Source organism: Rattus norvegicus, chromosome 2 (genome assembly GCF_021556685.1).
Source record: "Rattus norvegicus strain SHRSP/BbbUtx chromosome 2, alternate assembly SHRSP_T2T, whole genome shotgun sequence".
NCBI lineage: Eukaryota > Metazoa > Chordata > Mammalia > Rodentia > Muridae > Rattus > Rattus norvegicus.
In genome coordinates, this window is record NC_141535.1 from 177,664,904 (window position 1) to 177,689,576 (window position 24,673).

The 24,673-nt window shown below is 48.6% G+C and overlaps 1 protein-coding gene and 1 long non-coding RNA gene across 4 annotated transcripts; one reads left to right on the forward strand and one right to left on the reverse strand.

Annotated features, from left to right (window-relative positions):
• Positions 1-499: 499 nt before the first annotated feature.
• On the reverse strand, positions 500-16,396 carry Npr1 (natriuretic peptide receptor 1). Of its 2 annotated transcripts, XM_087616108.1 has the most exons (23): positions 16,238-16,396; positions 14,790-15,793; positions 13,703-13,902; positions 12,963-13,076; positions 12,400-12,535; positions 12,009-12,100; positions 11,154-11,289; positions 10,872-10,956; positions 9,528-9,648; positions 8,901-8,975; positions 8,613-8,690; positions 8,209-8,313; positions 7,897-7,968; positions 7,643-7,799; positions 7,015-7,170; positions 6,604-6,772; positions 5,603-5,749; positions 5,318-5,441; positions 5,122-5,190; positions 4,488-4,662; positions 4,217-4,315; positions 1,211-1,302; positions 500-1,086 (listed from the first exon to the last, which is right to left on the reverse strand). In XM_087616108.1, exons 2-23 carry the CDS (start codon positions 15,496-15,498, stop codon positions 1,024-1,026), a joined length of 3,174 nt encoding a protein of 1,057 aa, XP_087472234.1. In that variant the 5' UTR covers positions 15,499-15,793; positions 16,238-16,396; the 3' UTR covers positions 500-1,023.
• LOC120101091 (uncharacterized) lies at positions 16,073-24,196 on the forward strand. Of its 2 annotated transcripts, none has more exons than XR_015676472.1 (6): positions 16,073-16,284; positions 19,452-19,641; positions 19,838-20,017; positions 21,636-21,783; positions 22,103-22,356; positions 22,700-24,196. It is a non-coding gene; the product is annotated as an uncharacterized LOC120101091 (long non-coding RNA). The 2 variants fall into 2 exon arrangements; XR_015676473.1 differs by lacking the exon at positions 16,073-16,284 and adding an exon at positions 19,262-19,334.
• Positions 24,197-24,673: the final 477 nt, after the last annotated feature.

The window sequence follows — 24,673 nt, forward strand, 5'->3', positions numbered from 1 at the left end:
TTCAATTCCCAGCAACCACATGGTGGCTCACAACCATCTGTAATGAGACCTGGTGCCCTCTTCTGGTGTGTCTGAGGACAGCTACAGTGTACTCATACACATTAAATAAATAAATCTTTAAAAAAAAAAAAAATTAGTTACAACATCAACAACAATGAAAAAGAAACAAAGTTGAAGGTAACTCTTTTTTTTTTCTTTTTTTTTTTTGGAGCTGGGGACCGAACCCAGGGCCTTGTGCTTCCTAGGTAAGTGCTCTACCACTGAGCTAAATCCCCAGCCCCCTTTTTTTTTTTTTTTTTTGGTTCTTTCCCCCCCCCCCCCCCCCCCCCCCCCCCCCGGAGCTGGGGACCGAACCCAGGGCCTTGCGCTTCCTAGGTAAGCGCTCTACCACTGAGCTAAATCCCCAGCCCCAAAGGTAACTCTTTTGGAAGCAGAAGGTAGAGAAAGAACACTACTGTTTCCCAGCAACCCTCTCTTCCCAAGAAGAAACGTGTCAGTGTCACAGGAATAAAGACTTTAATGGTTTGGTTCACAGGAGAAGCAAGGTAACCGGCAGCTTCTCTTCTCCTCAGTGAGCTGTGTCCAAAGTCTGTGGGGCAGGTGGTGGGCTGGAAGTGAGGGGAGTATTTGTGACACAGGACTGCCCGCCTCCTGCAAACTCTAACCTCTTTCTGTTTCCTTCAGGTGGCAATTCCCTCCCTATAAGTCACAGTGGAGCTAAGTTGAGGGCAGAGAAGGAATCGCTGTCCCAATCTAGGCAGCAGAGTAAGGGTGGGACTGGGCATGTGTGCCACAAGGGTGCCATGGGAGGGACTGTGTGTTTCAGTCAGTCCTACAAACTTAGGTGTCCCCTGCAGTCCCCACCATCTCCATCCTCTCTCAGAGGTCACATCTGGTGACTGTGCTGGTCAGGTCCCTAATCCTTCCACAGTGGCTGGGCTGCTGTGGGAGAGGTGGAAGCTGGACACCTCTGTCACCTCTGGCACAGGGAGGAGGGGTGACAAGGAACAGCAGGGCAGTAGGTCAGCCTCGAGTGCTACATCCCCGCTCCCCCAGGAGCCAATAGGTCCGAACCTTGCCTTTGCCCTGGAGAAAATAAAAAGATTAGGCGGGTTAGGGAATGGCACACCCACTCCCCCAAATCACTTGAGATATTTAAGTTACGGGCGTGGCCTTGGGATCCTCTGGGGTCTAAGGAGTCCTTCTCTACCTTCATTTCCACATCCCCTCGGAGCTCCAGCTCGAAACCATCGAACTCTTCCAGCACAGCCTTGGTCTCTGAAGACAAGTGGATCTTGAGGGCTGGAGAGGACAGGGGAGGAGGGTGAGGAGCACCAAAGATGGGAGCAGCAGGGTGCAAGCAGATGAAGACCAGGAAGCATGGCGCTTGCTTCCTTTAGCTCAGGAAGCCCCAGATGAACCTTGTGAAGTGTGACTGCATAACATACACATACCTATACAACACACGCGTGTTCTCCACAAGAGCAGGAAGAGCTCTAAACTGCTGAGCTGACACTCTGGGCCTTCCCAGCCCTGTTTACTCTCTTTTGAAGTAAGAGGTCATGTTATCTAAACTGACTCTGACCTCCTGACCTCCCTGTCTCCATTTGCCATGTGCTGGAATGACCATCACCAAGGCTGGTTTATGTGCCGTAGGGGATAGAACCCAGCGCTTTCTTCCTGCTAGGCAAGCACTCTATGGAGTGAGTCATATTCTCAGCTCAACGGACACTTTTTAAGCCATCAATCTCCAGACGAGACTCAATTCTGGAAGGGATTACAGAGCATCTTTTTGACTGTGGAAAAATACTATGGCCCAGGATTGCTTTTCAGACTTACCCAGCTCCCGAGGGGGCGTACAGCACTGGTTAGGAACCCACACTGCAGATGCTGTTCCAACTCAGTATGGAGCTCAGCTTGGATCAGTTCAGATAACTAAAACCAATGTCCTTTGTCTCCCTAGTGTGTAAAAGGCCCTCAGTGACAGAGCTTATTTCTTTTTTTTTTTTTTTGGTTTTTTTTTTTTTTTTTTTTTCTTTTTTTTCCGGAGCTGGGGACCGAACCCAGGGCCTTGCACTTCCTAGGCAAGCGCTCTACCACTGAGCTAAATCCCCAACCCCGACAGAGCTTATTTCAAAAGGGTGAGTGCTGTCTGAGGGTTTAACTCCACTCTTCTCCACCTGAGTGAGACTTTAGACCCCTCAAATAAGCAAATAAAGCACTCACAAAGTTTCTAGATTTAGTGGGGCCCATGGGAAACACTATGTAAGTTGTTGAGATCAGTTACTTGACTTAGTACTCTCTCTCTCTCTCTCTCTCTCTCTCTCTCTCTCTCTCTCTCTCGTGTATGTGTGTGTGTGTGTGTGTGTGTGTGTGTGTGTGTATGTGTGTGTGTGTGTACACCTGGAAGCAGAGGTGTGAATTCTGAGTGTCTTTCTGTTAGTGTCTGCCACAGGCTCTCACAGAGGTGGTTACACATACATTTATTCCTAGCACTTGTGGAGGCAGTGGCAGGCAGAATCTCTGAGTTTGAGACCAGAGGGGTCTACAAATTAAGTCCAGGACAGTCAGAGCTGCTTGTTACACAAACAAAACAAGGAAGGGGGGGAGGGGGAGGGAGTGTCTGTCTCAAGACAAAATAACAAACCAAAAAACAAACAAACAAACAAACAAACAAACAAACAGACCTGGTGAAACAATTCTGTGATCTGAGCGTTTAGGTTAGGTGCCAGCCAGAGGATCAAGTCAACCTTGGCAACTTGAGATACTGCCTCAGACAATAGCCATATACACAAAAATAGAGGAAACAGGGGACAAGATCAAGGGATGGATGGAAAGGAGCATTTATTAGATGCCTACTGCCTACCCAAAGAATTGTGCTAGATCTTTTACAATCCTGAAACAGAGTTACTGCTGTGTGGAGGAGCTTAGGCCCAGAAATGAGAATGACAGTTTGTCACATGCTTGGCGTTTTAGATTACATTTTCTCATAATTTTAAAATGTATTTATTTATTGTGGGTGGGGAGGACATTTTCAGACTTTGTGGATTGTTGTTTGGTTTTTGTTTTGTTTCATTAGGCAGGGTCTCATTGTGTAGCCCTGGCTGTCTGGGAACTCACTCTGTAGACCGGGATGGCCTCCAACTCAGAAATCCACCTGCCTCTGCCTCCTTTGTGCTGGGACTAAAGATGTGCACTACTACTCTAGCACGTTGTAGTTTTTTTTTTTTTTTTTTTTTGGTTCTTTTTTTCGGAGCTGGGGACCGAACCCAGGGCCTTGCCCTTCCTAGGCAAGTGCTCTAGCACTGAGCTAAATCCCCAACCCCACGTTGTAGTTTTTAAAAATAAAATTTAAAGGGGCTGGGGATTTAGCTCAGTGGTAGAGCGCTTACCTAGGAAGCGCAAAGCCCTGGGTTCGGTCCCCAGCTCCGAAAAAAAAAAAAAAAATAAATAAATAAAAATAAAATTTAAAATAATGTTTATCCATTTATTGTATGTATACATATATTCATGTGGGTATGTGTTGAATACATGGAAGTCAGAGGACAACTTGTGGAATCCATTCTCTCCTGGTACCATATGGGTTCCAAGGATCAATCTCAGGTCACCAGACTTGGCCAGCAAGCACCTTAACCCAGTGAGCTACCTCACCAGCAAAACACCTATCTTTGTGGGTGTATTAGTACATTAAATAACTATTATCATTATAATCATCATCATCATCATCATCATCATTATTAAATAGACTTTGTTTCCCAAGCTGATGGCTTAGGCCTGTTATCCCAGTTTGGAGAATAGAGCAGGAGAATTATAAGTTCAAGACCAGCCAGAGTTGCTTAATGAGATCTATATTAAAATAAAGAATATAAATATCTTATATCACATACCTCAGTGTTAGGCCACTTGTTAAAAATCTCTAAAAAGTGGGATTGTGTTAGATTGCTTTGCTCAGATGTAAGCTAATAAAAGTGCTTTGAAAACATTTCTGGTACCTAAGTAAGCTTTGGGGCTAAGGTGGGCTTAGTGCATTTTTAACCCCCCACCCCCAACCCCACCCCCAACAATAGTCTTAATTTACAATGTGGGAGTTATGTGCATAAGGGAAGTCAGGGTAGGCAGAGAGAAGGCAGGAGCAAGCTGAGGAACTAGGAAGGCATAAGCAGCAGGATGCACTGGGCAATCACCCTTCTCATTCCCTCCAGAAGGGCCATCCTACCTTCTCCATTAGACTCCATTCTTGAAGCTGTGTTGACTGTGTCTCCAAAGAGGCAGTATCGGGGCATCTTTAGCCCTACCACACCAGCACACACAGGACCTAGGAGGGGAAAAGAAGGGAGCTGAGTCCAGGGAAGTTAGAGGAGTTAGGTGAGCACCCCAGAAGAGGTAGGAGTCGGGATATGTGGTCCCAGGGTGTGTGGTGAGAGATAGGGGATAAAGGTTTAGTCTTGTTCCCTAGTTTCAGCCCTGGATGCCTTCTGTAGTCTGACCTGTGTGGATGCCAATGCGCAAGCGCAGCTGTTCCTGGGGCCTATGGCGGATGCGGAAGGAGCGCACAGCATCCAGTAGTGCAAGTGCCATTCGGGCCACCTCTCGGGCGTGGAGTTGTCCATTCCGCACTGGGAGCCCTGACACCACCATGTAAGCATCACCAATGGTCTCCACCTATGGGGGGCCGGGGGCGGGGGAAGAAGGAAGGACAGGGGGGCTGGAGCTTTCCTTGTGGCCACCGACCCCAGTTTCTCTGTTCTTAGGTCCCCCTGTGTGTCTCTATTTTGTTCTCTCTCTCTCTCTCTCTCTCTCTCTCTCTCTCTCTCTTCCTTTCTTTGTTTCTTCTTCCTCTTCCTCCCCTCTTCTCCTCTTCCTCCCCCATTCTCCCATTCTCCACCTCCTTCTCCTACTTTGGTTTTCTGTCTGTAGCTCTGGCTGTCCTGGAACTTGCTCTGTAGATCAGGCTGGCCTTGAACTCATTGAGATTTCCCTGCCTCTATCCCCCAAGTGGTAGAATTAAAGGTGTGCACCACCACTGCCTGGCCTTGTTTTGTTTTGTTTCAGTGTATCCCTCTGAACATTTTCTGACTGTCCATGTCTGCCTGTCCTTCCTATCCCTACTCAGAACCTCACCTTGTACACATCAAAGTTGTCTATGACAGCATCAAAACAGGTGTACAGATCATTGAGCAGAGTCACCACCTGGAAGACAAAGGAAGCCAAGAGAAATGGGGACTGAGGGCTCCCACCAGGGACAAGTGGGAAGGAAGTACTCACCAGACGACCAAGATGACCTACTCCTGCTGCCTGTGGCTGAACTCCAGCTTACCTGCATGGGTGTGCTTTCTGCTGAAAGAGCTGTAAAGCCCACAATATCACTGAAGTAGATGGTAACACTATCAAAGGCCTCAGCCTGGACTGTCTCGCCTCTCTTCAGCTGCTCAGCCACGGAGCTGAGGGGAGAGGGTAGGTAGAGACCAGAAGGTGAGGTGGGGTGAGGATAGGGCTATATGTTTATATGCGTGTGTGTGTGTGTGTGTGTATGTGTGTGTGTGTGTGTGTGCGCGCACGCGCACGCTCATAGGCATGCATGTGTGCAGAACTTAGAACTCACTGAGGCAGAATCTGGTAAAGCAAGGCCTCAGCTTTGCGCTTCTCCTCCAGATAAGCTTGTGTTCTCTCCTCTACCAGTTCCTCCAGGTTGTTAGCATACTGCTCCATGCGTGACAGCAGGTTGTCCAGGATGTTGCTGCTGTTCTCCCTGAGGGCCGTGGGGTACAGGGGGGCAGATGAAATGAGATGACTGGTCCTGCCTGGCAGTGCCCACACTCAGGCACTCACCATGCCCGGCCCCACCCTTAGAGACACGGTCTCTCTAAGTAGTTATAGCTGGATCTGTTCACATTATCAGGTATTTTAGGTGAAAGGAACAGCTGGCCTTGAACCCATAGATATCCACCTGCTTCTATGCCCAGCTGGGTACCTTTTTTTTTTTTTTTTAAGATTTATTTATTTATTTCATGTATGTGAGCACACTGTCGTGGTCTTCAGACACACCAGAAGAGGGCATTCAGATGGTTAGGAGCCACCATGTGGTTGCTGGGAATTGAACTCAGGACCTCTGGAAGAGCAGTCAGTGCTCTTAACCGTTAAGCCATCACTCCAGTCCCCATGCTGGATACTATATTTATTCTTATTGATCACAAATGAGTTTGAAGGAGGTGGAGAGCTGAGGACGATGACAGGCAGCAGAGAAACATGACTGAGAGAACCAGCCAGTGGGCATACTAGAAAAAAGAGACACAAGGACTGGGGTAGGAGCTTTTGAGCAGGACTGAGACTATGGGAAGAAATGGGAAAGGATTGGAGCATCTGGCCCATATAGTCTTATTTATCTTAAGTCTGGGGGTCAGTACAGGGCTGTGGGCAGGAAAGGGTGTGGGATGTCAATGTTGGCAGAGGAAGGAGTAGTGAATGGTGGGAGCTGTTGGGACAACCAAATCATACAGCTGTGCAGACATCTATGAGGCTGTGAAGAGCTGCAGTAGGCTGCCACTGTAGAAAAAAATTTAAGTGTGGGATTTATAGTGCCTGTAGTGGGGAGAGACCACTAACTTGTTGAACTTGCGCAGCGCCAGGCGGATCTGCTGAAAGGGTGGCCGCTCCTGTGGGTCCTCTGCCCAGCACCGCTGCATCAGCTGCCCCAGTTCCTCCAGGTGGCTCTGCAGATCCATGGAGGGTCGGAATGGGGGCTGCTCACCCCGAGTCACACGCTCAATGATCTCTGTGTGGAAGGGGGATGCGCTGAAGAGCAGCAAGCCTAGTTGGGCAACCGGCTGGGACAGGCAGGTGGGGCGAGTCCAGACCAGAGCACAGGGGTGAGCTGGTCACTGGCAGCCATGGCGCAAAGGACAGCGAGTGGCTGACTCCCCACTCCAGAAGGAACAGTAGGGGTGTTTGGAGAGGTTCCTTCTCTGGAGGTGGATTCGTCAAGACCAGCTGGGATATAGGCCATGTGATCCTCACCTTTTGGGCTGAGGTCCAAACCTTCCACATAGAAGACCCCACTTCTTAGGGCAATCTCCTGCAGGATGATACCAAAGCTGTACACATCCCCAGCTTGGGAGCCACGGGCAGGTGGCGAAGCCATTCGCAGGAGCTCAGGTGCCGTCCACAATTTTTCTGTGGATCAGAGGTCAGGAGTCATAGAAGGGATAAGGGATTTTACACTCTAATAGGAAATGCTACAATAAAAGAAAGACATTGGCTAGGACTCCTGTGGACACAGCACAGTGCTGAGAACCAGTGACCACTTAGTCTGACTTCCTTTTTAACCAATGAAGGTTGAGCATGGAGATGGGAGATATACTCAAGTCTTGCAGAGGCTAGATCTCAGTGTCCCTTCTCAGCTGTGCTGGCAGCAGAGATCCTAGGGTCAAGAGTCAGACTCACAGGGCTGGAGAGATGGCTCAGTGGTTAAGAGCACCGACTGCTCTTCCGGAGGTCCTGAGTTCAAATCCCAGCAACCACATGGTGGCTCACAACCATCCATAATGAGATTTGATGCCCTCTTCTGTTGTGTCTGAAGACAGCTACAGTGTACTTATATATAATAAATAAATCTTAAAAAAAAAAAAAAAAGAGTCAGACTCACTGGCAAAGAGGGTGTGTCCTTGCTCTGGCTCCGGGTCTCTGAAGCTCTCAAGACCGTAGTCTGTGATCTTTAACACGAAGCGCCCGTCTACCACACAGTTGGATGACTTGAGGTTCCCATGGGAACAAATGGCCCCATTGTGTAGAAAGAGCATTCCCTGGAACATTTAGGAAGGCAAGAGGGCTTAGACATGAGTATGACTTCCAACCATGCCCATCTCTTGCCTGGCATCCAGTGATCTCCTCTGGACTCACCTTGACAATGTCATTGGTGAGCGAGTACCGAAACATCCAGTCCAGGGTGATACTCTCATTCTCTAGAATGTCCTGCTGGGGCAGCAAGAGTCAGACCCCCCTGGGAGTAGGAGGAGGGTACAAGGGAGCTACTGGTGTAAGCTTGGACACTTGGATTTACTGTAGTGCCATGCCAGCCCCCAACTCCCATTTACAGAGAGGGCCAAGCATGGCCACAAAGAGGGGGCTTATCTGGGCTCATGGTCAATGGGGTAAGAGCCAGGGCTAGAACCTAGGCTTTTTCACTGTCCCACTTCTTCTTGTCCCACTCACCTGTAGGCTTCCACGGGGACAGTACTCTGTGAGGATACAGATGTTGGGGGGGTCGGTACAAGCACCCACAAATCTTGTCAAGTGCTCATTCTGCACATCCCGCATCTGCAGATTGGGGCAGCATCAAGGCCCTGGCAGAGGCTTCAAACCTCACCAAGTCACATGTTTGTTACCATTCTTTCTCGGAATTTGCTCCCTAACCCTTTATTTCCTATACATGTGAGGACAACCCATCTGGGGCCTGGAGGGCCCAGTGATCTCTCATCTTATGACCGATCTCCTTCCTACCCTCAAGACTCATGGGCCCATCCCAGCTGTATAGATCCCTCCATAATCAGTTGGCTTACTCTCTTGGAGTACCCACCAAGCCCTTCCCAAGCCACCACCTTGCTCCCCTTAATTACATGTTTAAGTTCAAACAGGACTTTTCGTGTCAACTCAATGCGTTTCCGGTTCACACGTTTCACAGCCACAAGGTTGCCCTGAGCAGGAAATGGAGACTTATTACTCAGGAGATGGCCCGAGACCCCAATCTGCTTCTGAAACCCATCCATGACAGCAGTTCTCTACCTGCTTCTAAAAGCCCATCCTTGCCCTGGGACTACCCCTGTTCCCTGGCAGGCTACCATCTCTTATTCTTCAGACCACACTCCACCAGGGGCCCAAGATCAGCAATCTTTCCCCAGACCTACCTTATAGTATGCTGTCTTGGCAAAGACTTGGAACTGGCCCTCGGTGGTTAGCAGGGAGCCATAATTGGAGCCTCGCTACAGAGAGAAACAATAGTCATCTATTGGCCAGCCCAGAGGTCATTCTGCATCCTGGAAGTTCTAGGTTCAGTCACACTGTCCCTTATCTGTGTCACCCTCCAGAGATAGGGTCTTACTCTTTAGCTCAGGCTGCCCTGGAACTTGTAGCAGTGCCCCAGACTCACCCTCCCAGGCTAGGATTGATTGCAGGTGTGAGTCACCAATGCTAGCTCCCACCCTCCTTTATGTATTTACTTAGACTATCTTCCTTCGAGCTTTGAGAGAGCCTTGTTACAGAGGCTGTAACTATAACCCTCATCTAAGACAATGTCAGGGTAAGCAAGTGAAGGCAGAACTGGGGGTAGACCTATTCTTTTGTTTGGTTTTGGTTTTACAAGACGGGGTCCCATTCTGTAGCACAGGCTTGCCTCAGACCTACAGCAATCTTTCCATATTAACCTCCCAAGTCCTGGGTCCAGGTGAGTCACCTCATCTAGAAGCAGCTTCTACTAACTCATCAGCCCTTGGGACTCAGCTATTCCCATCCTACAGAGACAATGGTGTCCTCACCCCACTCAGGGTCAGCCGGCTGCCAGCGCTCCGAAGGTGCCTCTCCAGGCTGCTGGGCTGCAAGTCCTCCCAGCGCACCCGCCACAACTCTGAGACCAGCTCCTTTTCCAGCTGCATCTTCCTGGAATGTGAAGCCTGCACCTGAGCCCCTACCCCTGGCAGGTGCTCCATAGCCCCTCAGAGTCCCAGCACATCCCACATGCTAAGAGATGCTTGAGGGAGTCCTGTTCTCAGAGCTGAGAGCTTGGGGCCTGAGAAATTCTAACTCACAGGGGATCTTATCCCAGGGGAAAAGTCACTTTAGTTTCTTCCTTTGGAGACTGGAGGCCTCTGGGTTTTTTTGTTTTGTTGTTGTTGTTGTTGTTTATGAGACAGGGATCTCACTATGTGGCCTGGGTTGTCCCTATGTAGACCAGCAGGCTGGCCTTGAACTCACAGAGATCCACCTGCCTCTACCACCCCAGTGCTGGGAATAAAGCTTATGTGTAGCACACCCGGCTTCCATTTCATTCTTTTTTTTTTTTTTTTTTTTTTTTTTTGGTTCTTTTTTCCGGAGCTGGGGACCGAACCCAGGGCCTTGCGCTTCCTAGGTAAGCGCTCTACCACTGAGCTAAATCCCCAGCCCCTTCCATTTCATTCTTAATTATTACAGGATGCAGTGTCATCCTGAGTGTGGAAGTGCCTGGCGCACATGCTCAGTCAGCACTGCTCTCTTCCCTCCTCTTTCCTGTTTCCTTATCCCCCCTCTGTACTTTCATTTCCACATGCACAGGGGTGAGAATTTGGGGTGTGGGGTAGGGGAGGGGTGGGTGGTCTAGGGTCAGCACCTAGCTCTCAGCGATTTGTTATCCAGAACCAACTCCTTTGGGTTAGTACTTGAAGTTTGTTTGTTTGCTAGTTTGTTTTTTGGAGACAGGGTTTCTCTGTGTAGCCCTGGCTGTCCTGGAACGCTCTCTGTAGACCAGGCTGGCCTTGAACTCAGATTCACCTGCATCTGCTTCTTGAGTGCTGGGATTAAAGGCCTGTACCACCATTGTCTAGCTACCTGAAGGTTTTAAACTACTGCTTTCTATCTGCCCTCAGCAAAGGATGCCAGATCCACACCAGCATCGGCTCTGCTCTGAAGTCACTTCCCAGCTACGTTGTGGCTTTAACCTAGCCTGAACCAACATGACTGATCCACACCTTCCTGACTCCATCTGGAGCTTCTGCCTCCTCACTGAGGGAGTGAAAGAAGCATTCTTTTCCCGCGTTAGGCTCCCTCCCAGGCCTACTCTCCTCCTGCTCCCTTCTCTGTGCTCCTGTCTCCCCAGCCTCACCTAACACCCCTGTGCCTTAACTTACCTGTATATGAAGAAAGACACAATCAGAAAGCTAATCAGAGAGAGGCTGCCCACCAAAGCCAGAACCTCCAGTGTGGAAAAGTGGTCTGTGGGAGAGTCCAAGTTGTAGAAGAGAGACCAGGGTTAGACGATAGGAAGGAGAAATCATCTAATAGTCAGTCAGAATCGTCTGATATGATAAAAGAAGGGAAGTAAAGTCTGGAGCAAGGAAACCTCTGTTTAACTCCCCTGGGGAGGAGGCAGTGGCTCCACGACAGGATTCTGGAAGCATGGGCCCGGTCACCTTGGTTGCAGGCTGGGTCCTCATTGTCAAAGCCACATTTAGGGACGTCAGGAGGTGGATATCCCAGAGGCCAGTATAATTTGTGTTCTGACACAGCCATTAGCTCCTGGGAAGTACCATTATAGTTCAGGACAACCTGAGGGAGAACAGGAGTGGTGAGTGAGAACAGGAGTGGTGAGTGCCTGTCGACCCCCCTACCATCCTGCCTCCTGCTCTCGCCAATCTACTTCCAGGACCTGCATTTGGACCATGGACTACTCACTTGGTTCCTGCTGTGACTATCCATGAGTCTTCCAACCCATGGCCAGGGCACTAAGGGGCAAAAACTTGAACACTCACAGGTTTGCAGAGAAGCAACCATAGGGAACCACATTGGAAACCCCAACCCTATACTCAGGGAGTTGGTATTGATTGGAAGGCATAAATAATTCCTCAGTGTACACTTCTAGCCCTAATATGTCTCCTCCAGGAGGCCTTCACTAGTAGATCTGAATCTTGGTGCCTTTGACCCCTGTCCCTTCCTGTCCTTGCTACATTTACACAGAGGCACACATGCATTCTTCTTGGCCAGAGTCCCTGTCTCTGCTAGGATGGGGTCCCACCTGTCTTAGGAACTCAAGGGAAGGACTCTATGTTCCCTCTTCAGACTTGGGGTTCTCTGAGGGAGGAAGTTTACGCATCTCATCATTTTGGCTGCTCCCAGACTGAAGAGTTAGTTGAGCCTGCCTCATTAGTATCTCATAGATGTCCAAAGAATAAGCAGATACCTGGCAGGGCTGTGGGGTGGAGTGCGGTTAGGAGGATGATAGGCCATTCTTGGCAGGCATTGTCTTCTTGGGGTATGTGTGAACTTACCCTGAAGGCACCCGTCTCTGGATCCATATCCCAGAGAGAGAAATCGGTGTCCCGATCTCCGTTTCTATCAATTTTCAGGTATCCTGTCACACCTAGGGCCGTAGGGGAGGAAGGCTGTGTTTTGAAATAATGGAGGTTCAGAGATGCCTTACATCATCCCAACCCTCCAACCCCCCTCGACAGAGATGCAGACACTAACATGGATATATGCACAACAGTGAAAAGGGCAGCCGTGCTGGCTATGGGAATGGCAGACAGCATGCAGAATTTTAGGAAACTTAAGGTACCCAGCTGGGTAATAGGCTTCCTGTGGTCTCCTGCTGGGACATCTAGGGCTCACTCTCACCTCCAGTCCCAAAGCAGCCCATTCCAGTTAATTCTAGGCCCTGACCTTGGAAGCTTCGGTTCCACATCCGCTGAGTGATGTTCTCTCCATCTGTGACAGTTCCCCCCTGTGCCAGAGTCTCTGTCACTGCCTGGACATAGAGCAGGAGCCCGTCGTGGAAGGAGGCTGGGATGATATTCTTCTGTAGAAGCAAGCAGAGCTCAGATAGGGCAGAGATAAAGGGCTCAGAGTGACAAACTGTAGCGTTGTGGGCAGGGAACTGGGGAGGGGTAGTGGGAGCTTGGAGGGGATAGAGAAGACACCCAAAGTCCACACAAATATGACTGCCTAAAAGATGCTTTTGCATCTACAATTCATCTGACACCGAGTCATGCTAGAGAGAAAGATAGGGCAGGATATGCCACTTGCATTTTCCATGATGAGGACTTCATGTTCAAGGGTTAAACTCGCCATTGTCCCCCTTCACCATCAGGAGAGATTCAGAAATAATAGGAAGAAAGAAGGGGAGATGTGATGCTGGAATGCCCGAGAGAGTAGGACAGACTGACAGAAAGCCATGAATTAGGGTCTAGAGAGCCACACTGGAGGAGCCTAGGACCCCCTCATACCAGGCCATCCTCCACGGTGAAGTTGAACTTCTTGTCAGCCAAGAGTTTCAGCTGCTTCAGGAATTCCAAGTACTCAGGATTATCAGGCTCTTTGTAAGTAATAATTTTGGCAGCCTAAGGAAGGAATCATTGAAAGGGGGAGTGGTAGGAGCTGACTCCAGTCCTTCCTGTATCCTGTCCCTATCATCTGGGGTCCTGCCTCTCAGACCAGCCTGTTTAGGTCGGGATCAAGTTGATTAGCTGGGTGTGGTAGCACAAGTCTTTAACCCTAGCATGCAGGAGGCAGAAGCAAGAGAATCTTTGAATTTGAGCCCAGCCTGATCTGTGTAATAAGTTCCAGGACAACCAGTAATACATAGAGAGACTCTGACCCAAACAAAACAAAACAAAACAAAACAAAACAAAACAACAACAACAAAAACCAAGCAAAAACCAAAATAAATAATAAATATTAAATAAGACAAAGATCAAATTGATCCATGTGTCCTGCATGACATGGTCCTGTGGTTGAGCAAAAGGATTCAAACATTATCTAGTCCAGGGGTCTTTAATATTCTTTTACTCAGGGCTATAAAATAATCTGTTTAGCCTCTAGTCCTTAAATCCCACGAAGTTCATGGTTCAACTCAAGACTATCAAAAACCTGTTTTCTGTAATCATTTCAGATACACAGGGGCAGAGTGCCCAGAAAGGATATGTCAACAACTTAAGAGTCCTGGGCTTCAAACCTCAGCACTCACCTGAAAGGCCTGGCGGGCACTCCTGTCCTGCCCATCTCCTCTTTCCCAGGGTTTCTGGGGAACAAGGCCCTGAGCACTCTTAAGGCTTTGCCCAAACACATCCAGGTGGAAGAAAACATAGTCCTCCCCAGTCAGGCCAGCGTTCAGGGCCAGAAGCATCAGATTCCTGAAGGCATCCGGAGAACTGCAGATGTAGATAACTGAAGGAAAAGGAGGAAGAAGAGAAGAGAAGAGAAGAGACGAGAAGAGAGAGAGAGACAGAGAGACAGAGAGAGAGAGAGAGACAGAGACAGAGAGAGAGACACAGAGAGAGAGACAGAGACAGAGAGACAGAGAGACACAGAGAGAGACAGAGAGAGAGACACAGAGAGAGACACAGAGAGAGAGACACAGAGAGAGAGAGACACAGAGAGAGAGAGACACAGAGAGAGAGAGAGAGAGAGAGAGAGAGAGAGAGAGAGAGAGAGAGAGAGAGAGACCACATGAATGAACACGCAGGGTACTAAAAGGGAGGGAATTCTGAGTTTGTAGTTTTTAAAGGACAGCGACTCCTGGCTCAGTCTGGGCCTTAGCAAGGGAACGGGAAAGAAGGGAGAAGGTGTGCAGAGTAGGAAGAGAGATAGGGGTGGGAGGAAGGAAGAGAAGGTGGGGCAAGGTGTGTGGATGTGGGTGGGGGTGGGGGACCAAGACTGCAGGAAGAATCTGCGGGAGAAGGGACCCGAGAGCCTGAGAGCTTGTGTGGGAGCAATAGAAGGAACCGGAGGAGAGAGACCGTGGTAGGGTAGAGCGAAAACTGGAGAGAGGAGTCAGGAAGCTGAGGGAGCAGTAGCGCTAGAACTAGGCCCTTCCGCGCTTAAATCAAGAAAGTTCGCAGCAGGAAGGTCACTTGAGACAGGACGGGAGGAGGAGAGGGTAGGAATGCAAACCCGGCGCGGAGAGAGGGAACTAGAAACTCCGAGGTAGGAAAGTCATGTTGAGCAAGACGCTAAGAGGAGGAAGCCTGGCCCCCAAAGGAGGAATGCCAGGCCCGTGGACAGGCCGGAGATCAGGCCGCACGAGCCAGCTGTCCGGCGGGTGCCAGCCTCACCTCTGCCCTTTCGCCGCACGGCCCGCAGTAGCTTGGGGTAGTGGTCCGGGTCGCCCTCGACGAACTCCTGGTGATTCACTGTGATGTTGAGGCGTTCACGCACCCGCATGTACAGCCCCTCCACTATGAAGAAGCAAGGCCGGTCGTCGCCCAGCCGATCTGCATAGAGCACCAGCGCCTGGTGCTCCCAGCCCAGCCGTCGATGCAGCGCCGTCACGAAATCGCCCAGCTTGACATGGCTGGGTCCTGTGCGGGTGGTTAGCGCATACTCATCCTTGACCCCGATGCCCAGAGCCGGGGCGCCGGCGGTCAGCAGCGGCACCCGCCAGTGCGCGGTGAAGCGCCCCACCGGGGCAGCGGAGTAGACGCAGCCGGGGCCCAGGAACACCGCGGGGCTGTGCTCCCACTTGAGGTCCACCGCGGCCAGCGGTGCGGCGGTGTCCGAGCAGACGCCCGCCGCGTTCTCACTGCTGCCCAGCACCATGCGGACCGTCCAACCCGGCAGCAAGTCCGGCCGAGCCTTCACCCGCGCGAGAGCCAGTTCCACGGCCGGCCCTACACGCGCCCAGGACCACGGGTACGAGGTGTTGGTCAGCGGCAGCACCACAGCCACGGTCAGGTCGCTCGCGTGGCCGCCCCGGAGTAGCAGAAGCGGCGGCAGCAGCAGCAGCGCCCTTAGGCGCGGACGGACGCGTCGGGAGCCCGGCATGGCCTCAGCGAGTGCAGCGACCGGGCAGCGCTGTCACCATGGTCTGCTCGCCATCCTCGGGCTCAGCGGCGAGGGTCGAACGTCCAGGGCGCCCGAGTCGTAGCGAGGGAGGAAGCTGGGGTGGGTTGAAGCCGCAACCCCGAGGGCACGCTGCCTGCGGAGGCTGCGACGGTTCGGCCGTCGAGCAGGAGCGCTAAATTGGGAGCGTCCGAGAGCGGAGAGCGCTTCAGAGCAGGTGGGAGCAAGCACAGCACCCGAAGGGAGTCGGTGGAGAGCGAGGGAAGGAGAGGACGGTCTAGAGAGAGAGAGCGAGGGGAGAGGGAGCGCCAGCAAGGAAAGGGGAGTGTGCGCTCGCGCTTGCCCCAGGAGTGTGCCAGAAGGGGCGTCCGGCTGGCCCCAGTCTCCGGCCGTTCCGGAGGCGGGCGGGGGGGGGGACGGGACCACAAGGTCCCGAGCCAGGGCAGCGAATCCTCCCCTCCCAGATTCGGTGACAAGAGAGCCGGGGGAACCAATCCTGACTCTTTAACTCCTTCCTCCCAGCCCTGACTACCGCTGGCTCCCCACCCTCCCGTGCGCCAGTTATTGCTGACCCTCTTTCCGGCCCGCTGCCGCTGCGCGAGGTTTCCCTCCCCTGGCAGCACCCGCGGGCGGGGCGGCTAGGCCGCCGGGGGACTAGGGCTGAGGAAGGAGGTGTGAAGAAGCTGCCCCCCGCCCTCTGTCCTATGCCCCTCTGGTCTACCTGGTTCCTAGGGAGAGGAAAGCTTGTTTGGATCTTGGCCGGAAAAGGTGTGTGTGGCTAATAGGAGTTTGGGAGGGTTTCTAGAAAAGGCAATCAAGTAGGGGCGAGCCAGAGTCCGGGTTACCCAGTCCATCAATGAGTACCTCCCCTTTCTTCTTCGCCGCCTCCCAGATCGCGCAGATTAACTGAGCAAGATGACCAGGTGGGAGGGTGGAGTTAACTCTTTAATTCCCAAATACTAACAGAAACTGGGGAGAGAGGGTGGGTGGCTAGGGAAGAGATGTAACGTCGTTTGAGTGTTTTGTGTGGAAGATTATTAAAATGGGACTGTGGAGTTCTGGGTGGAAATGATCATGGGAAGAATAAATGAAGGAGCGAGTCTGGGGAACTCCAAACTGCTGGGCCTTTGGGACGGAACGGCATGGGATTAGTGTGCCCTCTAATGGTCATCCGGATTCATTAACCGTATTGCGCCATCAGCTTCGCCAGTCTTGAGCACAAACAGGAACTAAGATCAGCAAACATTTCAAGAGGACAGCTATGTCAAGTGCCAGTTAGATGTTGACGGCATAACGATTATATATATATATATATATATATATATATATATATATATATATATATATATATATATATATATATATATATATATATAATATATGTTTTTGAGAACAAATAACCATAACACAATATACTTTAAGCACTGCAAAAGAGACAGGGATATGCCCAGAGACGGAGATGAGGGCTACTATCACCAAGGGTCAAAGGAAGAAAAGGGTATTTGGGGTTGGAGATATAGCTCAGCGGTTAAGAACATTTATTGCCCTTCGACCATAGTTCGATTCCCAGAAACTACATCTAGTGGTTCACAAACAATCTTTATTCCAGCTCCAGGGGATTCTATACCTCTAGGGTGAGTATGCACGTGCGTGTGTGTACACACATACACACACACATATACACACACAGCATACAAGCACATATGTATGACTTAAATTAATTGTAGTTAAGAAAGAAAAGAAAAAAGGTATTATGTGGAGAGAGCAAACTGTTGAAATCTATTTTCTATACATGAAGAGTTAGGGATTTTTTTTAGGGAGGCAGGCTTGAAGTCTCTCCGTTTTATATATAGCTATCACCATCCATATTTATTTTTTATTTTTATTATTTTATTTAATTATCCATGCTTTAAAGAACACCAGGTGGCTAGGTGGTGGTGGTGCATACCTTTAACCACAGAGCTTCTGAGGCAGAGGCAGGCAGATAGATCTCTTAGTTCAAGACTAGCCTGATCTACAGAGTGAGTTCCAGCTCAGTGTGGGCTACACAAAGAAACACTGTCTCAGAAACTAAAACAGCAAGCAGATGGTTTATAAATATTTGTGTTTCTGGGGGTTTTTTTTTAGTAGTTTTTTCTTAAAAGTTAAGTCACTGTGAGTATATCCATGTAAGTGGAGAGCCAGAAGGCACAGGATCCCCTGTAGCTGGGAGTTCTGGGCAGTTGTTAGCCATGTTCCCAGGTGCTGGGAACAGAACTGAAGCTTTCCAGTACCAGGTGAGTCCTCCTGACTGCCAAGCCCTTCTCCAAGCCACTGATTAAAAAAAAATTATTTGCTGGCCTTTCCGAGCAGTACTCGCCGGCCACTGGAAACTGCCAACAGTGAACCTCAGCATCTCAAGAAAACACTGAAGAATTCTATGAATTGTAGCAGTGAATTGGATTGTATTCTCTGGCATATTTTGAAGAAAACTGGGCTATTGAAACATTTTTCCCTCCTGACTGCTGCTTGAATGTTCTTGGAAGCTGTTTCGTATGTATAGGGTTTTTAAAATGTGATTCCTTTGTTTGAATATTAATGGCTTTTTCCATTAAAGAATAAAATGATAAAAAATAAATTATTTGGGGGTTGGGGATTTAGCTCAGTGGTAGAGCGCTTGCCTAGCAAGCACAAGGCCCTGGGTTCGGCCCCCAGCTCCGAAAAAAAAAAAATTATTTGGGGTTGGGAATTTAGCTCAGTGGTACAGCGGTTGCCTAGCAGAAAAAGAAAAAAAAGAAAAAGAAAAAAAGAAAAAATTATTTGTGTGTGTGTGTGTGTGTGTGTGTGTGTGTGCGCGCACAAATACTTTTAGAGGACTGAAGAGGGCTTTTGATCCCCTGGAGCGAGAGTTTCAAGCAGTTGTGAACTACCCCACACAGATGCTGGGAACCTAACTTGGATCAGGTCTTCTGTAACAGCAGCAAACTCTCTTAACCACCGAGCCATTTCTCCATCCCCTTATTTTCCCTGAAATTTTGAAAAGTTAGCGACCTAGGCCCTGTGTCCCTTACTGTAATAAAATGGGAGCAAGTGCCATGGCCTCTCTGATGGTGAACCATCATGGTTTCTACCCACCTTACCTCAACTACACTACCTGACTGCTATAGGAGCCTGATTGTTAACTCTGAGCTGGTAAGTCGGAATGACTGAGCAGGAAGTGGCTGGAGGAAATGGGGCCAGTAAAGCTTTTGTGTGACAGGTGTCTGTTATGTGGAATAGAGTCCACATGTAGAGGCAAGTAGAAGGTGGAAGCTGTTTTGTAAACAGGGTCAGTGGGACTCTGAAAAGAGGAGGAACCAAGAGACATTGGCCTCTTTAGTGGATAAACTAAAGCAAGGGTTTGGGTGGATGGTAATTTATTGAATTTGAGTTGCCTATAGATGCCCAAGCAGAGGTTCCCGCAGGCTTCTGGTAAAGCTGGAGCTCGTGAGAAGTGACTGGACTAGAAACAACGTCAGGTTATCGAACTCTTGTCTGTATGGTGGACTAAATCTGGAGCTGCGAACAGCTAAAACATTGGTTGAATTATATTTTTCAGATGAACAAAGATAACCTAATCAGGAAGCTGTTAGTGGCTGTCAGCTGAGGCTGGAGGTCAAGTTCAAGGAATAGGGCTGCAGTGAAAAGACTAGATGATCAGTATTCCCTTCTTTCTTTCTCCCTTCCCCTCAATGGCATTCACGTCGCCCTTCCTGTATGTCTTTAGGGTAGCAGTGCCCTCATGGACCTGAATAGTCCTTCCTTCCTCTATCCCCTCCTCCACACACCAGCGGACAAAGGTACACCTTGCACGTATCAGGTCACACTTGTGGTCTGGTGATCCCAGGCCTGAGCAATGGCACCGGTGCTGTTCAGCATGCACTCAGCTCACCGTGACTGGTCCCTGTCTCTACCAGGCAGCACTGGGAAAGGTGTATGCCAGCCTTGAGGTCATCGGAGTTGGAGATGACAAGCTGCAGGCTGTACATGGTCTCAATGGTGGCAAACCTCACAGGGACATCCTTGGGAGCCGTATCACCAGACCAACAGGCATCAAACCCCTGTGCTTACCACGGCACATCTTAGCATATGATTGGCTGGCTCAAAGTAAGTATTTGTGATCTTTGCTGTAGAACCTTGCTCCTGATAGGCTTTCTCAGCAGAGAGGATGGGGCCTATGTGGGAAGGTGAAATCGGATATCTATCAAATGGAAGGGGAACAATGGTAGAAGATATGAACTGCCAAAGATGGCAATTAAGGTTAATGTAGGTTGGGTGCTCAGTATTGGGGCTTCTATGACAGATCAGAGATGACCTCATTGTCTACCATGAAGACCCAAAGTGCTGCAAGACAGTGAAGATGGAGTTGCAGGGTTCAACGACAGCTGTGAAAACTTGGGGCTGGCTAAGTGAAGAACTCCAGCTGCAATCAGCCGAAAGACACTTAACATCAAGGAGAACTAGAGCCATTTTCCTGCTAAAGGTATGGAAAAACAAGGCTTGAGCACCCACTAGTCAGCCTATAAATTCCATCTAAGACAAAATCATTGATCTCGTTGTCCTTGGATAGGTCTTCTTGGCATAGTTATTGGCAGCATCTCCCTTGCCTATAATGAGCTTCTCATGATGGAAAAGCTGGAGGGGTATCAGTACAGACCCCATCTGTTTTTAACTTTTAAAAAAGATTTATTTATTTATTCGTATGAGTGCTCTATTTGCATATATGTCTGCAGGACAGAAAAAGTCATCAAATTCCATTATAGATGGTTGGGAACCACCATGTGGGTGCTGGGAATTGAACTCAGAACCTTTGGAAGAGTAGACAGTACCCTTAACCAGTGAGCCAGCTCTCCAGCCTGTGGGTTCTGTCTTTAATAACTGTTGTCAGGGGCTGGAGAGATGGTTCAGTGGTTAAGAGCATTGACTGTTCTCCTAGAGGTCCTGAGTTCAATTTCCAGCAACCACATGGTGGCTCACAACCATCTGCAATGGGATCTGATGCCCTCTTCTGGTGTGTCTGACAGCTACAGTGTACTCATATACATGAAATAAACTTAAAAAAAAATAACAGGAATGGAGAGATGGCTCAGTGGTTAAGAGCAATGACTGCTCTTCCAGAGGTCCTGAGTTCAAATCCCAGCAACCACATGGTGGCTCACAACCATCTATAATGAGATCTGATGCCCTCTTCTGGTGTGTCTGAAGATAGCTACAGGGTACTTATAATAAATAAATAAATAAATTAATTAAAAAAAAAAAACCCAAAAAAACAAAACGGGGTTGGGGATTTGACTCAGTGGTAGAGCGCTTACCTAGGAAGCGCAAGGTCCTGGGTTCGGTCCCCAGCCCCGAAAAAAAAAGAAAAAAAGAAAAAAAAAATAACTTGTCAGCGCACACTTGCCAGCAGCTATCTCACTAAATGAGATATTGAAGGAGTCATCTCCTCCTACAATGATCTTGGCGCTTGGCACTTGGCATCTGCCCATCATACTGGCCAGTATGAACCCAGATGTACTCCTTGGGTGCAGGTTAGGAGGCAAAGTCAACAGAAGGAAACACCAGCTCCTGGTTACCTTGCCCCCATAAGCAAGAATCAGGAAGCTTGGAGAGATGGCTCAACAGTTAAGAGCACTGATTCCTCTTCCAGAGATCCTGAGTTCAAATCCCAGTGACCACATGGTGGCTCACAACCATCTGTAATGGGATCTGATGCCCTCTTCTGGTGTGTCTGAAGACAGCTATAGTGTACTCATATACATAAAGTCGAAAGACTTCTTGTTCAATATCTTTAGCCATCAGGAGAATGAAAATCAGAATTATTTTGAGAGTCTACCTTATATTGTCAGAATGGTTATTATCAATAACACAAGTGATAGCTTATGCTGGGGAGGATGTGGAACATGGGGGACCCTCCTCCATTGCTGGTGGGATGAAAACTAGTGGAGCCACTATAGAGATCAATATGGCAGTTCCTTGGAGAATTGAATCAATCTACCTCGAGACCAAGCTATACCACTTTTGGGCATATATCCAAAGGATCCTCCATCCTACCACAAGGACACTTGTTCAACCATATTCGTTGCACCTTTTTTTCATAATAGCCAGAAACTGCAGATAACCTAGATGTCCCTCAACCAAAGAATGGATAAAGAAATATGGTACATTTACACTATGAAGTTAAAAACAGCAACATCATGAAATTTGAAGGCAAATGGATGGAACTATGTATAAAAGATCATCCTGAGTGAGGTAACTCAGACCCAGAAAGACAAACATATACTTACTTATAAGTGGACATCAGTGGTTACATAAAGTATAATCATGTTACAGTCTTCCTAGCAAGGGCAAATAGATTTGTCAGTGTGTGGGGATGGGAACAGGAAGGATCGACCAGGGGGTGAGAGAAATGGAGTTGTCCTGGGAGAGACGACTGGAATTGGGAGGCATTTGGGGGTTGATGAGGAAACCCAGTGCAGTGGAAATTCCCTGGAATCTACGAAAATGACCCTAGTGAATTCTCCTATTAATGGGGGATACTGAGTCTGAACTGACCATCCTCTATATCCAGGAAAGGATCCTTAGCAGTGGGAATGGGACATCAACTCAAACACAAAACCTCCAATCTACAATCTGTCGTGCCTACAAGACATGCTGTGATGGCATGGCCCAGAACTTGTGGAAGTGGCCAACCAATGACTACTCCAACTTGTGACCCAATACACTAGAGAGAGCCCAAGTCTGACACTCCCTGGACGACCAGGAACCTGCCCAGAGACCTAGGACAACTGGCCAGAAAACCAAACCAAACCAAAACAAGTCAATGTAAGGATTTCTTTTTTTAAAAAATATATTATTTATTTAATGTATGTGAGGATACTGTAGCCACCAGAAGAGGGCATCAGATCTCATTACAGATGGTTGTGAGCCACCACATGGTTGCTGGGAATTGAACTCAGGACCTCTGGAAGAGCAGTCAATTCTCTTAACCACTGAGCCATCCCTCCAGCCCCAATGTAATGATTAATGATTTCTTTTTTCTTTTTTTTTTTCTTTTTTTCGGAGCTGGGGACTGAACCCAGGGCCTTGCCCTTGCTAGACAAGTGTTCTACCACTGAGCTAAATCCCCAACCCAATGATTTCTAATGATACTCTGTTACATTCACAGATTGGTGCCTGGCCCAATAGTCATCAGTGAGGCCTCCTCCAGCAACCGATGGGAGCAAAGCAGAGATCCACAACCAAACACTAGGGGATCCAAGGGAACCCAGAAGAAGAGGGGTAAGAAGGATTGGGATTGTAGAAGCTAGAGTAACACTCTAAAAACGTGGAATCAAGTCTTAGTGGGGCTCACAGAGACTGAAGCAATAAATATGAACTCACGTGTATGGGGCCAAGCTAGATTGTCTGCATATAGACCTTATGTGCGTACAGCGTGCTCTTCTTGTGGGAGGAGTTGATCTGGGGAAGAGGGAAGTGAGGGACTGAGTTAAGTTCAGGTCAGTCAGAGATTCATAGTGAGACACTGTAAAAAAAACCAAAAAACAATAACAACCAAAAAAACCAAAACCAAAACCAACCAACCAACCAAACAAACAAACAACAACAAAAAAACCAAGGCAGAGCTTCTGGCCACAGTTTAATCCCAGCACTGGGGAGGCAGAGGCAGGCAGATCTCTGAATTCAAGGCCAGCCTGGTCCACAGAGCAAATTCCAGGACAGCCAGCCAAGGCTATGTGGAGAAACCCTGCTTCAAAAAGCCCAAACCAAATCAAACAACCAAATAAACAAAAAACATAGATAAACAAAACAAATATCAAACTCCAAAAAACTCAGAAAAGTTTCACCATGGGACAAGTGAATAAAAGCCAGACTTCCCTCCTCTCCCTCCCCCTCCCCACTCCCAAACTGGGTCTTGGAGATGTAAAAGTCTTGATACAAAAAGCATGAGGACTTGAGTTCATTCCCCAGGACCTACTCTGGCTGACCTGGAATTCACGAAGAAGCAAAGAACTGACTCCTGCAAGTTGTCCTCTGATCTCCATGTGCATGTCATAGCACATCCATGTGCACACCACACATGTAAATAAATATAAACAATAAAGATGATGATTTAACAATTAAAAGAAAAAACAGGCAAAGGTGGGCACAGAGTGGCACAAACTGGGTTATAATGCCTGCACAGTGGTTGGCAGGCTGCTGCAGGAAGAGTCATGAGTATTAGGCTAACTAATTCGGTCTGTGTAGCAAGTTCCAGGCAAAGTTTACACAGAGATTATGTGGAGTAGATCCTGAGGACCCTTGAAAAGGTAGAAGACTCAACTGGACTTGGCTATGGCACATTCTCCCCACCTCAAATCACGCACACACAGTAATGAATAAACTTTACTTTTTGCAACAGCTTAAAATATGTTTTAGATTTACTTATTTTATGTGTACAAATGTTTTGCTCCCATATATGTCTGTGTACCATGTGAATGCCTGATGTCTGTGGATGTCAGAGAACTACATTCCACCCCCTGGAACTGGAGTACAGACAGTTGTGAGCCACTGTATGGATGAAGGGAATTGACGCTTCTTGGTCCTCTGCAAGAGCAACATAACAAGTGCTCTTAACTGCTGGGCCATCTCTCCAGTCCCTAAATAAACAAACTATTGTTGTTGTTGTTGTTGTTGTTGTTATTATTATTATTATTAATTTGTTTGTTTGTTTGTTTGTTTTTTTGAGGTAGGGTTTCTCTGTGCAGCCCTGGTTGTCCTGGAACTTTCTCTGTAGATCAAGGCCAGTCTTGAATTCAGAGATCTGCCTGCCTCTGCCTCCCCAGTGCTGGGATTAAAGGCCTGCACGACAAGGTCCGGTTTAAGGATTTATTTTATGTTAAGTTATGTGTGTATATGTATACGTGCTTGTGAATACAATCCCCTAGAGGACTTTAGAGATTGACTGAACTTGGGGTTGGGGATTTAGCTCAGTGGTAGAGCGCTTGCCTAGGAAGCGAAGCGCAAAGCCCTGGGTTCGGTCCCCAGCTCCGAAAAAAAGAACTGCTGAGTCATCTCTGATCGAGCCCCAATAAAAAGAAAATCTAAAGGCAAACCTAACCCACGATAGTAGAAATCCAGTATGGTTATCTTTCTGAGATGA